General features: G+C 37.1%; 1 protein-coding gene across 3 annotated transcripts in view; it reads left to right on the top strand.

Moving 5' to 3' along the window:
• pde4ba (phosphodiesterase 4B, cAMP-specific a) overlaps positions 1-17,297 on the top strand; it is a 142,771-nt gene that overhangs the window by 88,110 nt on the left and 37,364 nt on the right. For all 3 annotated transcript variants that reach the window (XM_075485766.1, XM_075485767.1, XM_075485768.1), the window contains 4 exons: positions 1,240-1,434; positions 4,492-4,528; positions 4,781-4,851; positions 7,285-7,337. In XM_075485766.1, coding sequence (XP_075341881.1) covers positions 1,240-1,434; positions 4,492-4,528; positions 4,781-4,851; positions 7,285-7,337 — 356 coding nt within the window. The remainder of the gene's footprint in view (positions 1-1,239; positions 1,435-4,491; positions 4,529-4,780; positions 4,852-7,284; positions 7,338-17,297) is intronic.

The raw sequence follows: 17,297 nt of genomic DNA on the forward strand, positions 1-17,297 counted from the left end.
CATTGATGTTGATCTAATTACTTAATATTGGGGTTGTCTATTTCCATTATCTTGTCTCATTTACTTCCTGTATCTCTTTCCACTTTGGAGTAATCCATTTAGTGTATTTGGGCCCAGAAACCACATAAAAATGATTTTTTTTTTTTTTTTAAATTAAGCCCCAAATGTCCGACAAATGATCAGACTTCATGAGTTTACTCAGGAGCATGTTTATGTGCTGCAATATTTGATATGAACATGAAGCTATTTTTATTACAGCAAAAGCCTTTTTCAATCCTTTTAATCACAGTCTATTAAAATGATTGTTTTGCAGTTGCAGACAGTTTGATATCTTTATGTCTGGTAATTTTGTCCTCCGGAAAATCATCCTGCATAAATAAACTAATGCATTTTTCCATTCCCTCACAAACACTGAGTTTGTAGTGTAACCAGTGTCTTTTTATCTTGTCTATGTACAATACAAAAGGTGTAATAGGGGAAGAACAAAATAAAAGAATATGCCGACTTTTTGAAACTCAAACTAGAGTGAGAATAAGCAAAAAAGTAAATGTCATACGGTTTGTAATGTATCTTTGAAGGTGCATCAGAGCCAGTTTAAATAAACAAAGGGGGGGAAAAAAGGAAAAAAAAGCCGACACACCCTTCCCCCATCCCTCCACTTTCTCTTTCTTGTGTATGTGCGAGCCTCATTCTCTCTAATTCTTATTAGTAAATGAACACTGCTCACTCAAGCATGTCAACATACCCTTTCTGGGCCGGTCATACCAAGTCTTTTCATAAACATGAATGTGTGTGTGCGAATGCAGCTTATCTTTTAAGGAGATGTTGATATGTGAAATAATAATCATAAATAGCAAATCTTTCCTCCTCCTTCAAGCTCAGTCATTAAAACCTAATCAAGTCCATACAGTGCTTGAAAGTGACAACAAAAGGTAATCAGCTGAAATTACAGGAAGGCTCGAGGCACTTGCTATAGACTGATCTCCAAGCCTGATAACTTATGTCGTTGCTTGAATGTTTTCTTTTTGGACTTCAGAGCTGAGAACCTTTAAGCAGTTTGTTATGCAAGTTAAGCTTGAGTCTACCTACTTTTGTTTCCCTGAACAGCCTAAAGCCAATTCCAGTGTTCTTCTTACTTGAAAAAAACATTTATATTTATCCCTTGTTTTTTCCCCCCACACATACCATTACTGAAAAAAACATTAACCTCTTAACAACATTGTGCTTATCTGTTCTCAGCTTCGATGTGGAGAATGGCCCGTCTGCCAGCTGCAGCCCTCTGGACCCCCAGGCCTCCCCCGGCTCTGGTCTGGTCCTCCACACCAATTTTCCAGGACACAACCAGCGCAGAGAATCCTTCCTCTACCGCTCTGACAGTGATTATGAACTGTCCCCCAAGTCCATGTCACGAAACTCCTCCATCGCCTCTGAACTGTAAGTGGAAACTGATGGAAAATAAGGACAAGTGACACAAATAGTTTCATGTTTGGAAGGCCTGCACAGATACATTTACAGAGCATGACAAATAATGAGTTGAGATAAATGATTAAATATAAACAATAAACTAATTCCTGAATATGACATTTGATTACTTTACTTTAACTTACGAGGGAGATGTTTTAAAAAAAAAAATAAAATTTGACAGTATTTGGGTATCTAAATTATATAACTCTATCGTTTGTCTGAAAATACATACAGTTTTTAGAATTTGTAAGCAAATTCAGTGGACTTTTACAATAACATGAGCTTTGCACACAAACTGCTTTGTTGTTAGCTGCTCAGCGTGCAACACTGATAGTGGTTGCTGTGCTACTTTACAGTACAACTAAAACATTTAAAAAATGCTTTGACATTAGAAATCATGAGGTTTCATTAACTGAAACAAATCTCTCAATGCTTTATGGGTCTGGTGACTGAAGAATGGGTCAAAACAATCGAACACAGCAGAACTGTCTGTGGGAAACATATTATCCTGTCCCCTAAAAAAAGCATAGTTTTAATTAAAGACGTATCGCATGGCCAAAGTTGGCATGTGAATGAGCGCCCTAGCCTGTCTCTGCTGAGTGGCCTGTACGTGTATTCCCAAACATGAAAGTCAGGTTGATTATTCTCTCAAACACTAAATATTGAGGCCTAATATTACAAACCTAAAATTAGTCCTGCTTTATGTCTGATTGATGTGTCCGAAGCAACTAGATAAAGTCTTTTCTAGTATGTTAGTTATAGTCTTGGATACATTTATTTAGTTGCTATGTTATGTGTTGTGTGTTATAATAACATATTTCTATGAAAGTCCTTCCTGTTTATAGACTATAAATTTGTATGCAGTCTAAAAGCAGAGAGTGTTGTCGTTAGTATCAGGTATTTTATTTCAAACACACAGCAGTCATAATACACTTAATATTAATCTTGTATTTGTAAAACTACTATTAGTTAGAATCAGCCTTATAATTTATGACTAAACTCTCCCATATTTTATTTTACTACCCTGTTGGAGTTGAAGTTGCACTGTTTAGAGACACTGAACCAGAAACTCATGATGTTTTCTCCAGTAATACTTGGCTATGTTGACTGTTTTGCATATGTTTTTAAATGTTATTGAACATTACAATAACACGAAAGAAATTGGCTGGTTTATTTTTCTTGGACTCTCCCTAGAGTTAGATATAACACCCCTATCATAAAAGCACATCTCTGTGTGAATTCGTATAACACATAAATTTGTTATCATGTTGAAGAAGGCCTCAAAGAAGCCGTTAAACCCACATAAATGTCAAACAACTGTAAAGCAAAAGGACATGCTGCAGGGCTGGAAAATGTTTTGAGCTGTTATTTCAGCCCCCAGGGACTTTAGGGCAGTTTCAGGTCTGGGAATGTGCAGAACAAAAGTTACTTTACTTCAAAACTAGTCAGAAGTAAATAGTTTTTTATGAATCACAAACTTTTCCAGAGTTGATTTAAGACACACCAAGCTGAGGAATTGTACTTCTCAATGTGCAAATCTACATACAGCTGATATGAATGACATTTATGTGACATGAACATATCTTTTTCCACCCCCAATTGGACAAAAGTTAGAATACTAGGCTTAATGTAAATAAAAAGAGAATTTGACTAAGCTGATTTATCATCAGATCATTGGATTCCATTTCTGTTTACACTTCACACAGCGTCCCAAGATTAAAATAATGTTCACTGTGGTTTAGCTGCTTCCCTTGCGATGCAATATTGAAAACATAACGTAAAATATTGAAAGCTTGCACAACTCATTCAATTATCTATTTTCATTATTATGGTTTACGTGCACTCATAAGCAATTATAATTGTGCAACTCAGTTAAGACAGTCATATTCTGATCAAATTTAAACTGGAGTAATTGAAACAGTGCCTGATGAACGTTATAGAAAGTGTGTGTTATACATGGACAAACATAAAAACTGTATTTTATTTTATACATGTACAAGTATATAAGTAAAGTGCATCACTGGATCTCATGCAGCTTGCACAACTGCACTGCCACCTATTGGAAGGTCTGGTTGTGGTGCGCCCTATAACAGGGCTGGGTTAAATGACTGTTAAAGAGTTCCTCACTGACTGTATGATTTCAAATGCAATAGAACCTAATACTAGTTTGACACTTAGAGAGGAGTAGTTTATCTCAAACACCACAAATGTTTTCAGTGGTAATACTCCTGTTTTTGACCCATGACTCTGTCCTTGGACTACTCCTTCATTTAATTATAGGAATGAAGTTGCCAGGGTCGGTGTTAAATTCTGCTTATTGGCATTACTTCACTCATAAATTACACTTTACACAATAGTTAAAATTCATGTCATTATGCATTTATACATGGTAAAGAAAAATATAGGGAAGAGAAAAATTACGTTAATCCCTTAGTATTTCTTCACAAATAGAAATTTGGATCTAAGCAAACCTTTTTTTTGCCTGTAGCTTAACTTTGTCTGAGGTCATTGTTCTGTTAAACTGAACAAGGGAGTTTTTGTGTATGTGAAACATAGTCAAACATTACACTTGATGCACAGCACAAACAGCTTATATTACTTTATGTGAATATAAAAATTTACACTTGATTTGATGATTGTCCCTCTTCTTTTGGACAAGTGAACCCTTTTCAAGCTCAGTGTTTGGTATTTGCAGCATTTAAACACCCCCCCCCCCCCCCAACAATGTGTATTATTATTTTTCTTAATCATTAAAAACTTTGTTCTCTTTAGAATAAAGGGAACCCTAAAGATAAATCACGTAAAACCTGAAATTGTTCCAGAAGACTGAGCTGGAATGATTTTTCAGTGATAGCCATGTTGTTTGAACTTTGACTGTCTTATATCTTAGAATACTAAATTATACCAGCAAAAACTGTGTCTACATCACTCAAAGACTGTAGGTATGGAAAATAGTGTTGCGTTTTTCATCTTTTGGCTAAGGAGCCAACTGTAAACTCTTGTATTTGGTGTGCATTGTGTTTGCAGACATGGTGATGACCTGATCGTGACTCCCTTCGCTCAGGTAAAGATCTCAGCTTCTCTCAGACAAAAATCTACTCTGGCTTTACTGAGCTCTATTCTGTAGGAAAAACAAAATGGAAAGTTAGGAAACTGTGATTTAGACTAAATGTGCAAATGTCCAGAGTTAAAATGAGCATGCAAATGTAATCATTGCACTGTGCTCAAAAAACAGCATTCTCAAGGAAAAAGATGAAGGCTGCTAAGTCAGTAATGCCCTAAGAATGTTATAGATCATCTCTCTCTTCCTTTCTAGGTTTTGGCAAGCCTTCGAAGTGTAAGAAATAACTTCACTGTACTGACCAATGTCCAGTGTGCCTCCAGCAAGTAAGTATCACTGAATCAAGAACAGAAAACAAACATATTTCTTTGCCTTTTTGCAGCCTCGTTTATGAAAATACTTCTTTCTGATGCAGGCCACTTTTATGATCTCGGGGGTCACTTTTAAATTCTGCTTTGTAAAGGTCTCTTCTCCTTTATGCGTGTATGAATTGTTGTGTTTTCTAAGATAAAAGCCAAAAGAAAAGGCAAATTATCCACCCTTGTTAGAATTGGTCAGAATGTGAACTCACGTTGTAATTCCAGTATTTTACCACAAGATGGAAGTATTGAGCTGTAAAATTACTGAGGCAGGACTTGTGACATCACAGCTGTTCAACCTCTCACAGCTGAGCAGCTACAGCTTCCAGCAATAAAAACCCACCTGCACATCACCAGCGTCATACAGCCCACCAGTACACACATGCAAGCCATCAACAGGGGTTTAAATATTTCAAAATTTCATAAAGAATATTATGCTGCAGTGGAAATAGAAGCAGGGATTCTTGGATTTCTTGACTATTTTCTTTATGTATATCACACTTTTAAATGCTCTGGAAGTGCTCTGTTGTGGTGAAGCAAACACAGAACTACTCGCATAGATGGAACACCTCACTGGTATGCTTTAAAGTGTAGAATTTCAGTGTCCATTGCATAATGTGTGAAATTATCTGCAGTCTCTCTTATTGTATTCAAAACCAAAGTCCTTTATTTTTTATAAATTGTAGCAAGGTGGCACAGTTCTTTTCTAGGTGCAATTCCAGAGGATTTGTGACTGCAGATCCAGATATTCTGGAAATTTATATCACTGCCTCCTTTCGGTCTATTCTTCCATCAAAGGGCTTAAGACCCTATCTCAATTTCCAGAGATGCTGAGAACAGTCCGCCTACCACATACTGTATTAACACTCAGTTTGCCGTATTGACTGTCTGAAGGTGGTCTGACCTACATTCAGATCTGACACCCCCACATGGAGAAGGGGGGGACGTGAGACGCACAGAAGTGTGGGAACACATGGGCCAGTGTTTGTGTTCACAAAAAGTATATGTTTTTTTATTCTACACCCAAGATTGGTGAAGGAATTTTTAGTGATTTGATGTCAGCAGACAATCGCACACAAAAACAAAAAACATGAACAGTCTTTTGTCACTTCTGAGGACAAATTTTCATTCAAATTATATTGACTTGGGTGAATGATTTAACATTTTTGGAAGATGGTGCAGAGGATTGACCAGTGTCACATACTGTAGTGGGATCTACTCATAGTAAAAGCTAGCTTTGATTAATTTTTTCTCCTTTGAGTGTGCTTTTATACAAGTGTTTTGACTTTTTCATCAAATATATTTCTGTTCAACATTGTGATAAAAGAGGGGGGTTACTTCCAAAAGTACTTCCTCCAGAACAAGTTTGATATAGACTGTAGTTGAGATCAGAAATTCATATTGTACCTATTGATACAAAACATGTTATTAACGTATCTCAAAAGCAGTATTGTTACACTACAAAATGTTAATGCAAAAGGGGGCAGATAGGTTATGTGAAGTTAGTTTGCTAAAAAATTGCCATTCAGATTTTGGTTGCTGTATGCAAACAGACATTAAATCCACACCTATCTATGATAGAAAGTTCAGTTACAATAAACAAGTAGACCCTAACCCTAACCCCTCTAAAATGTAATAAAAGGTACTATATGACTTCTAGAAGCATAATCCACTTAGAATTGTCTAGTTCTTTTTTTAGGAGTAATTGGTAAATAATGGAATTAGTTATCTTATGGATTAGATCTAATTATTTATAAATAAATAAAAAAGAATTATCTCTGTGTTGTGTGTAACCACATAAGTGAAGGGGAAATTTATGGTTTTTCATTCACAGGGTTAACTTTAAGGAAGTGTCATGCCTAAACATAACCTTGTGCATATCTCAGAGACGCTACTAGCTTTGATTAAAAATGCCAAATACCCAAGGAAAGTAGACAGAAGAAGAACTACTCTGGCTCCATTAAAACACCAGCTTCTCTAAAGTTCCCAAATTTAAATTACTTTACAGTTATTTAGGAATTTCTGCATGTGTCAACCCAGGTGTTGTTCAGGACAGTGAAACACAAGAGAAAGATCTTTAATGCAGCCTTGCTGGCTGTCTCTGAAAACTTGTAGCTTTTGAGCGAAGTTAACTTTCCTCTGACTGTAGCTTAACTTTTTTATATAGAGTCAAACGAGTGGCCTCAGTCATTTTTACAAAAACCTCTACAACAGATTTAGTGGCTGTATTCTCTAAGGTATTCACTGCAATGATTGAACTCTTACCTTAAATGAGGAGTGAAAAGTGTTTGGAATTTAACAGAGCTGACTCATAAAAGAAGAAATGATATACAGTGTGGAAAGGAGGTATATTTAGTTTTGTAACATCTATTTTTTTCTGTTTCTCTTCTGTTCATCCAGGAGGTCTCCCGCAGCATCAACTCAGCCTCCAATCACCAGAGTTTGTCTCCCAGGTAAGAAGCTCTCAGGAATGTCTTGCTACGCGTTTGGCTTCTGTAAATCTTTAACTTATCTGTTTTACACCTGGCTTGGACATTCGTCTACCGCAGTCTTTCCTTGCACTCATTACTCTCTCCCTCCCTCACTTCTACCTTTTGTCTTGTCTTCTTCTTCATGAATTTGCCTACGTGACGACTTTCCCTTTTTTCACCATCTGTCTGCAGCTCCAACATTGTAGTCCGGACTGCTTTGTCATCAAGCTCATTAACCCTGTTCAAACACAATTAAACTGGCAGTTCAGGCAAACACCCGTGCACATGCAGACTCACACACAGCGGGGTCTATTAAAGCAGCTCACTCAAAGATAACAGCAAGCCTCCCCTTTGGTCTTTCATCGGGTTTGATTTTAAACAGCTGTGAGTGCTTTTCTGTGCTGTACTATGTGTGCGTGTACACGTCTACGCCAGTAAGACGAAGTGTGTGTGGATGAGGGGTCAAGCTTTGATGGCTTTATGAACACTTTTCAGCGAATGTGAGTGTGTGTGTGCTAAAAGTATATTACTTGTCAATATTCCTACATGTACATATGTTAGTTAGCTGGTTCAGTTGGGGACATTTGTTACCATGACACACATCAAAATAATGATAACGACCAACTGAAACTGATGAAGAAAAAATGGCTTTATTTCATATCAAAGCTGTATCTGAATTGTGATCAGTGATGCATCCACAAACATTTGTGCTAAAAACAGATTATTTTGTAGAATTTTCACCAGCATAATTCAAATGCAGCTTTTATCATTCTCCTCTACCCATGGTATATCAGTATGTCTGATCACCTCAGTTTAGATCAGTTATTGCATTTATTGCCATTTTCACAGCAATAAGAACTCATGAAACACTAGAAAGGCTTCAAGAGGCTTTAGTTCCTAATATGCATAAAGTACTGCTTTAGAATTATTGTAAAGGCCTAGTCACTGTTTATGTTCAATAAAATACAGTGATTTTACTGCAAGAAGGATGAGTGTGACGAGGTTAAAATGAAATGAAACACTTAGTACCTAAGTTTGTATGTCACATGTGATCACCTTTGTTGGGTACAGCCATGGTTCAGGTGTTGAAGTGTTCTCGAGCAGAACAATTAGCCTCAGCATGTGCATCAGTGTGTTACGATATGAGAATAAAGCACCGCATATGTAATATATATGGAAATATGGATGAGCGTTGTTGTGAATTGGTCAATGAGAGAGACATAGTAAAGAGTTATGTTTTAACCCAAATAAGGTTAAAAGGCAATATACAGTGTTGAGTATGAGTAAGTATGGATAATTTACCATTTAAACATTGTGTTTTGTGCTTTTTCCAAGAAGCGTTTAATGTTTTTTTTATCAAGAAAGCAGAAATAAAAAATTGTTAGTTCTTGTGCTAAAACCATGAAGTGTGAAGTCTTTCATTTCACACCTGTAGGCAGATGTTTCAACACTCTTTCGTCAGAACATTAAAAACGGCAATAACAAGCGTGTTGTGTACTAAAAAAAAAAGGGACCAGGATGAGCAAAAATGAAACTGAGAACCATGAGTGTAGTTAACCATTAAACAACTAAGATGTTTTACATGAAACTAGTTGAGTCAGATATGACATCAAAGATGAGTGAAAATGGAGCCTGAGGCAGTTTGGTTAAGGTTGTCTTACTTCTCCTTTTCCTCAAATGTGTCGCTCGATCCTAGTTGTCTCATATAACACCCATGCTAGATTTCTATCTGTAATATAGTCTGTTTAGACTCTATCTATTTACAATCCCAAATAATAATTTCATTTTTGGGTAATAATTTTTATTGCTTCTTTTCAGTGTATGAGCTTGTACTATTTAAACTATTTAGCACATTACACTGTTTACATGGTGTATTTGTGTGATATTTTTAATTGTCACCTAACTTACTGTTATACAGGAAAGTAGATGCTTTTAATAGTTAATAGCATATAAACTTTGCTACATGCAATCTTGCAATTGTGCAATGAGGCATCTGATATAAAGGAGTGTTTATCATGGCATATATGCATCATTGTGAGTAATGTGTGTAGGGTTGTGTGTGTGTGTGTGTGCTGTGGCTGTGTTCCTGTGGCTCTGATTGACGTCAGCATGGCTGTATGCGGCTTCTGTTGACTTCCTGTCAAAGCAGATGGACTGAGTTTTCACTTCCTTCTTCAAAACCACAGCTCATCAGGTGCTTTGAGTTTGTGTAAGCGTGTAGGGGGTGTGTATGTGTGAGCCTTTTAAAAGCAGCTCTATTATGTGTATTGTGACCTTTTATGGTAGGTTTGCCACTTAATTACCAGTACAATACGTGTGACGATCAACTTTGTTTTGGCAAGTTGTACAACAGGCTGTGTGGTCTTTGTCTGAACTATACTGTATGGAAATATTTTCAAATGTTTTAACACATGGCCTGCTTTCATATTTTTTGTGCATTTTACTGTAAAACTTAACGATCATTGAATAATTGTTATTATTAAGATACTATAATTAAGACCAAACATAAACATATCCTTCTAACAACCACTGCCAGCTTAACCTTATACTGTTCAGTACACTACGGTTCAAACATTAAGAAACGCTTTAAAAAGCCATACTGCAGCATTTTTTTCCATCGTTTCCATAAGGGTTAGTTTGGTTCAACAAAGGTCTCAATTAGTCTCAATTTGTGTTGAACACTGAAGCTGAAACAGCTCATTTATCGCTTGATTTATAGTAGATATATTTTCTATCTATACTTTTATCATATAAACTTGTGAACTTTTTTTTTCCCAAGTTGTAATTAATGCCATTACATTTATTTTGGATAGCACCTTGAACAAAACTAATAAAATCCTGATATTTGAAAGAACAAGTGCATCATTTAGAAAAGATTCTATGAAGAGAATAGTAAAACAATTTGTTAATTCTAGCTTTGATATTAGTGAATGTACAGTCGCAACTCCTGACTGGTGCTGTATGTGTAATATAAACATGCCGAATGAAAGTGTTGAATTAGGATAACTTCACTACCTTATTGCAACGGTATTTGTTAAATGATGATTATTCAAATACAAACGTTATCTTCAAAAAAGTACTCCACAGAGTAACTTCAAGTAATGATACAGAATTTCACAGGCAAAACATCAACACACATAACCTCCCCTCATTCTTATTGTGTTCGCATGATCTTTGGCCGCATCCTCACTGCACACTAACCACATTCACACAAACGTAGACACACATGTACATCTACAATGCAGCCATATCGGTCTCCCCCTCTGCCAGCAGCCCCAGCTCTTCTCGAATTCATATTGGCCTTTGTCTTTATTTTTCCTTTTCATTCATCTGTTTGCTTCTCTCTCTTTATTGGGGGGAAGTTTGGGGGTGGGGTGGGGGGCAGGAAATATGAGGCAGGAAGAGAATATCAGATTGTTCCTGTTTTGCTGTCTCTGAACTGTTGTAACTTGACGGAAGCCAGGAGGAACTGTGTGTAGATGAGGTGTGTGCGTGTGTGTTTGTGTGTGTGTCCGCACACAGGAGAAAAATAGGATGCGGAGAGACAAAGGCCTATTGTCTGTGCCCACACACTGCACAAACACGCACATGCTGACACAATGATATAATACACAAATACCGACGGCACACTGCATTACATGCAGGTGAACTTGTTTCACCTTCTCGTAGGACACATAATTAATCATTTTAATTATTTATTCCAGAACTGAATAACTTGCATATTTTGAATACCACTCTGGAGTGAAATCAAATGCATGTTAAGTCATGAGAGTCTAAACAGGTGTCCCTCATCTCTGTAAAAACATGTGCTTTATTAACAACAAAGGTTCAAATTTCTCCCATTTGCCTTTTATTAATGTAGCTTTTTACTAATTAATTATATAGATGCTTGATATGATTATTGATAATTGTCTTTGAGTGTAGTAATCTCATTTTGTTCTCCTTTAAAGCCTTTGATGTTCACTGTGTTGAACATTTAATTTTACAGCCTAACGCTTTTATTCAAAATGATGTAGGAAATATCTGCAAATATCTACAAAAAAAAAAAAACTTTGTGACGTCCAGACTGAGTGAGATTAGGGAGAACCACATCTGGGACTATTTTCTACAGGAATGACACACAGCTTCACAATTTAAAAGACTGGCAAACTGTTCTATGAGAGATTAATCTTGTCATGAAAAGAATTCAGGGGAAAGAGATCTGACAATAGACTTTGATCAGGTGAAATGGCTGAATATGGTGGCAGACTGTAGGAAATATCTAAGGGCAGCATGAGGAATGTTCACGTAAAATAATAGACAGGTGTTGCCACACCCTGGCAAGACTCCACAGAATGAAACTAATGAAGGTAATTTATGTTTGTGGTGTAAAACTCAGGTGGGAACTTGGCTGCATTGCATATGGAATGTTGGTATGTCTGGGTTAAAGTTGTGGAGGTCATGAATGGTGGGAGTCAGGCTCTCTCTGAGGCTCCAGCCCCCTGCGACTTTCTATTGCAGTCTCTTTTTTTTTTTTTTTTTTGCATTTTGCCTTTCAATTGCACACATATACATACACTTACTGACCAGACCACCAGAAAAAAATTTAGGTTCCAGCATCTCACTCAAGAGTTCTCAGATATAAAGAAAGAAGGGGCTCAGGACTGAGCATCTATACTCTGCAATGTTGATAAAAACAGTCAAGTTTGTAGCGTTTATGATGACAAGTTTCTATTACTGTTGCTATACTTGTTATATGTTCTTGTCAGCATAGTGTAGTTATTCAGTCTGAATCTGTTAAAAAACAGATTCAGGGGGTTAGGCATTCAGCTGTGAGGGTAAGACCAAGGGGCAAGGGAATGATCTGTGTCAATGGGAAATACCCATGGGGACATAAAAACAAATGCATCTGTGTGCGTGTGTTGAGGGCGTGTTATGCCCCCTGGACCGGCACTTTATCAGATCCCAATAATAACCTTACTTTGTTTAGTAGTGAGTGGAAATATCCACAGAATGCTATGTTGTCAGGACCTTGTGTTCTTAAGTTTGCTGTCACAGTTTTAAAACATGTTGTACACACTGTAATGTTGTCAGGGCACATGCTAAGACTTATCTGTGAGATTTATCGTGCTTCAGTTATGGCCAGTGGCTTTCCCAACACAGTGAATCATTGGCATACTAGGTAGGAAAACTACAACCTCTTTTTTTCTCACGAGATAAAGGTGGTGATGCTGTAGATAACCTGCAGCAGATCGGATCAGGATGGAGACATTACATAAGTGACATCTGACCTTTGTTGAGACTACAGGCTTCGGCAGGAAGTATTATTAAATATTATTAAGTAACCAAACTTATAATTCATGTTGAATTGTTGAATAACTGTTGAATAACAGTTTTAATGCATATTCTGCAGCTATAATTACTGTATAAAATTAAGATACTCTGGCTTTCAACATGGCAAATATTGAATACAATAATGAAAACCGCTAACAAGAAGGTTTTTTGTTTTTACAGAGCCATCATCATGTCAGTCATAAACTGGAGGTCTTTTTGCACATGTGTTGAAAATTTCCACAAAACAGACAGCCACAGATCCAAAGCAGCTGTTTGGTATCATGGCAACAGAGTCAGGAAATATTCTGTCCATTTCTACAGCATAAAGCTGTGAGAATCCCACCAAGGTATGACCTGACTTCCTGGTCAAGTCGACCCCTGTGATAAAAGCTGTCATACAGGATATATGTGATGCAAAGGGCTCTTGAACTCTCCAGACTTTAGTCATATCCAGATTCTCTGTGTGTGTATGTGTTCGCCTGACTTGTATGTGGAAAGGTGTCAATGAGTTGGCTTTTTAAATGCCATTGTGCCTTTCCATTGTGTAGGTGTTTTCATATGAGGCCAGCTGGCCTCCCAAGATATTCTCTCAAAAAGAAGTCGTCAGTCCTCATTGTTTGGTCATCGCTACACATGAAGTATGACTTAACTCTATCAGTAAAAGGTGTTTGAACAATATGGGTAAGTTATGCAACATGGTATGGAAAAGAAAGAAAAAAAAACACACCACATACTTCTGTTATGTATGGTCTAGTCAAGGGTTTCCAGCAACCTTCTCTTTGTTTTTTTGCAGGAAATTCTCATTTGTGTTGGAGGGAAAAGCTTGTTGTAAAAACACAATGGTGGATTAAGATAGTGCTGCTATATTGGGTAATCAAAGTGTTGTTTGTACACAGGATTAATTTTACATATAAACACAGCTAAATGTGTTTTTTAAAACTTAAGAAGTATCAAATCTCCCTCAGGAAATAGACACTGCCAAAGAACAATTGATAATAAATAAAATCATTTTCAAGCTGCTGCTTGAAAAAACATCCTCCGTAACAGTTCTAAGGCCAGACTGAACAACTCTGGACTATATGCATAAGAAGCACTTGAGATAATTATGAAATGTATGCAAGTTGACTCGTCTTCTGACACCAGTCAGATTGGATTTGTCAACCTTTATAAAAAAATTATATATTTATTTCTTCCTAATCCAAAATATAAATTGGAGAGAATGAAATCTTCATACCAGTAAGTCAGCTGCTGGTCTACCACGTTTCTTCTGTCAAAAATTTAATACAATTATATTGCATTGCTACATCAATTATAAATGTATTAATACTTGGCAGCCTCTGAAATCTGAATGTGTCATGCCTGGAAACCTTCAAAAAATGACACTGGTTGTGTTTTTACAACAAATACAGCCAGACAAAGTACAGGGGGACCTTAGGAGGAAGAGACATTTCACACAGTACATCTGTTTTTCAAAATCACCAACCAATCTCAACTAGATCAGGAGATAAATCATAAAATGCTTTTTCTCTTGAGCTACAAATCAAATCCAACAAATCCTACTTTTCTAGGATGAACACAACCCAAACCCATAACTTTTAAGAATGCATGTCCTCGGTTCAACATCAGATAAAGCTGACACTTTTTCTGTGTTGTTCTTGCCTGAAGTTCAGAAGAGCGGAAACAAAATCTCTGGCACAATTTTAATAAGTAATGGAAATGTGTGAAAGATTTGTTTAATTTAAGCCCCTCTATGTGCCGGCAGAGTAAAGGCCCATAAAGGAAGAGCAGCCCGTCAGTCTCCTTATGAATGTTATTCCTCTGGAGCTTAAGACATCCCCACCCTCCCTTCACCAAACAGTGGCCCAGTGCGTGCAGGAATGCACTGCAGAGGTCACAGTGAGGAGGACAAGAGAGACAGAACAGGAGGAGAGATGAATGGAGGAGTGATGAGGTGAGAGGACATGAGAGATAAGGGTCATCTTGAGAAAGGAGGAAAGGTAAACATGAAAATGCCGGAGAAGATATATTGCAGGAGAGACAGAAAAAAGATGAGGAGCTGAGAGTCAAAGCTTTAAACAGAACTAGTTGTACTTAGAAATAGTTGTCACTGATTGGTTTGTTGACTTTCGTTGACATTCATGTGAATATACATCAGACCAAGCTGACAGCAAGAACAGCCTAACCTGGACTAATTCTGCTGCTCGAGCAAAAATCAGCCGATGAGTAGTGAACTAGCTAGAAAATCAGCCTTTGCAATAATGCTGGTAATGCATGTTTTAACCTTAAACCGACATTGTGGTTTCTGCTAGCTTTTCATGTATTTGTTGTATCTTTTCCAGAGGAGACCGTCACTAATCAGGATGTTAAAATATTTGTCTTGAAATGTGAACTTTCTCATCGAATGCATAAAAGCAAAATTCAACATTATATTGGCAAACTGATTTTATAAGGTTTATTTTTCTTTGTGGAGAGTCTTTTGGCTGTAAGCAAACTGCATCAATTTCTGTTAACACTTTTTCTTTGATGTTGGCAAGTGTAAATGAGGACATAACGATGGTTTACTTTGATGAAAACATAGGTGTCTACGAACTGTTTCATTTCTTTATTTTACATGCATACAGCCACAAAAAAAAATCACACACAAAACCGCTACTTTCAGGTCTGCCAAGCTGATTTTTGTACAGGAAATGTAGCGGATTATGTGGAGCCCCATATGCAAAACACTGAGAAGTAGTGCACATTTATCATCTGTCTGGTTTTATATGCAGTCTCATAAAAGCATGGAAATAAGCATTTTTGTAATAAGGACAAGAGAAAGATCTTGTGGACTATATAGTTGTTGTTGTTGAATCTAATAAAAACATCTCATTAGATGTGTGTCTTTTAAGATTGAACCTTCACCTGCAGTGCCACATCCAAACAACATTTTCTTTGAGGGGCTACGTGCCATCAGTCAGTGTTTTTTGTTGTTTGTAGAAACATACATGGCACCATATGGTAACAAGTGTGTATGTTCCAGATAAGAACATCCGCTTGATTCTATGTGTGAGTCTAGTTTTCTATATTCAGACATTCGCAAGGTCTTCTTAATAATTAGCTATGTAACACACGCAGTTAAAGCTGGATGCTGCAGTAGCAATAGTGCTTCACAGCGATGCACCCGTTGGGGGCTTCTCAAAGACACAGACCTCAGCTTCTAACGATGAACGCCACGGTGACTGGTGTGCTCGTCACAATACCACAAAAGTGTAAATAGGCAAAACAGCAGTGTGTTTTTAGGCTTTTAGGATGAAGTTATCGATAATTTAAAATCCTCTCAATCAGAAAAGATTTAATGTGGGTAAACTAAATGATTTAATTAGAAGTGAAAATATCATGTGTTTATTTGTTTTGGGTTGCCCAAAGATGAGCTCCAGATCTTTTTTTTAATCATTTAATGCACAAAGTGGCATTTAGTGCAGGACTTATGTAGGCTGTATCATTCATTGAGTCATCTTTCTCATGGTCTGTAGGAATTTCTATAGACTAGTCTTATGGAACCTCAGTAAATATTTTTCCTTAAAGAAATTATTGGAATCACTCTTATTTGGATTTTATTTTAAAAAAAAATTTTTACCTAAAAAATGTTGTCCCGTTAGAACTATAAAACCATCTCTGTTTAGTTGGGTAACACTGGATCAGAGTCGAGCTGTCCATATGGCATTGGTTCAGTAGGGGATAGTATGGTGGAGCGAGCATGTCTAAATGTCATAGATACAGTATCCACAAACCTATCATTCCATTTGTCAGCTCACACACCAACGTGCACGTCCACAACACGAGCTGTTGCCATGGCAGCAACATGCTTTACCTCCACACTCTCTTCTAGTCTTTCTCAGCTTTCTCCAGGTGTCCAAGTATTGGGAAATCTATACTCTTGGTCCCATTTCATTGTTTGTTAGTAACTAATATGGCCTGGTATTTATGTCTGGAAATCTTGTGTTAGCTGCGCCCTTTACTACTTCCCACTCCTGGCTATTTTAATTGGCTCAGTGGGAATCCCACAGCAGTTTTGACTACTGTACAGACTCCCATATATTACATTATAGAAGAGAACTATCGGCTGATCCCGTTTGTGTCTGAAATTTTGAGGCTTATGTTGAAATCATAATTGGAATGAACACAGGCAAATAAACTAAATGATTTCAGATTTTAGAAATGTTCTTATCAATGCTCCCTTAGACTGCTGCAGGTATCCAGGCAGAGTTGTCCCATTGCTGGGCAGGTTCCAGGACTTGAAACCTTAGAGACACAACTTATTTCAGGGTGAGAAGGTTTGGATTTCTCATACGGGAACTATTTAGACAACTGACTGGAAAGTGAGTGATATCTGAAGAATACATTTCCCCCTCTAATTTACTGCAACTGCTCTTTAGATGTGTGTTTAGATCAGGCAGTAAGTTTTGTTTATCCATTCCTGACTGTTAAAAGGTCAGTCTAGAGAGAGAGACCTAGGTGGACAGCATGTGTATTTGTGTGTTGTTGTCAACATGTATTGTAGCACATGCATGCAATGGCTGTTGACAGTACCTAAATAGTGATTGTCCATGAAGTTCAACACAGGTTATGTTAAAGAAGGTTAATAAAATT

Source organism: Odontesthes bonariensis, chromosome 15, assembly GCF_027942865.1.
Source record: "Odontesthes bonariensis isolate fOdoBon6 chromosome 15, fOdoBon6.hap1, whole genome shotgun sequence".
Lineage (NCBI taxonomy): Eukaryota > Metazoa > Chordata > Actinopteri > Atheriniformes > Atherinopsidae > Odontesthes > Odontesthes bonariensis.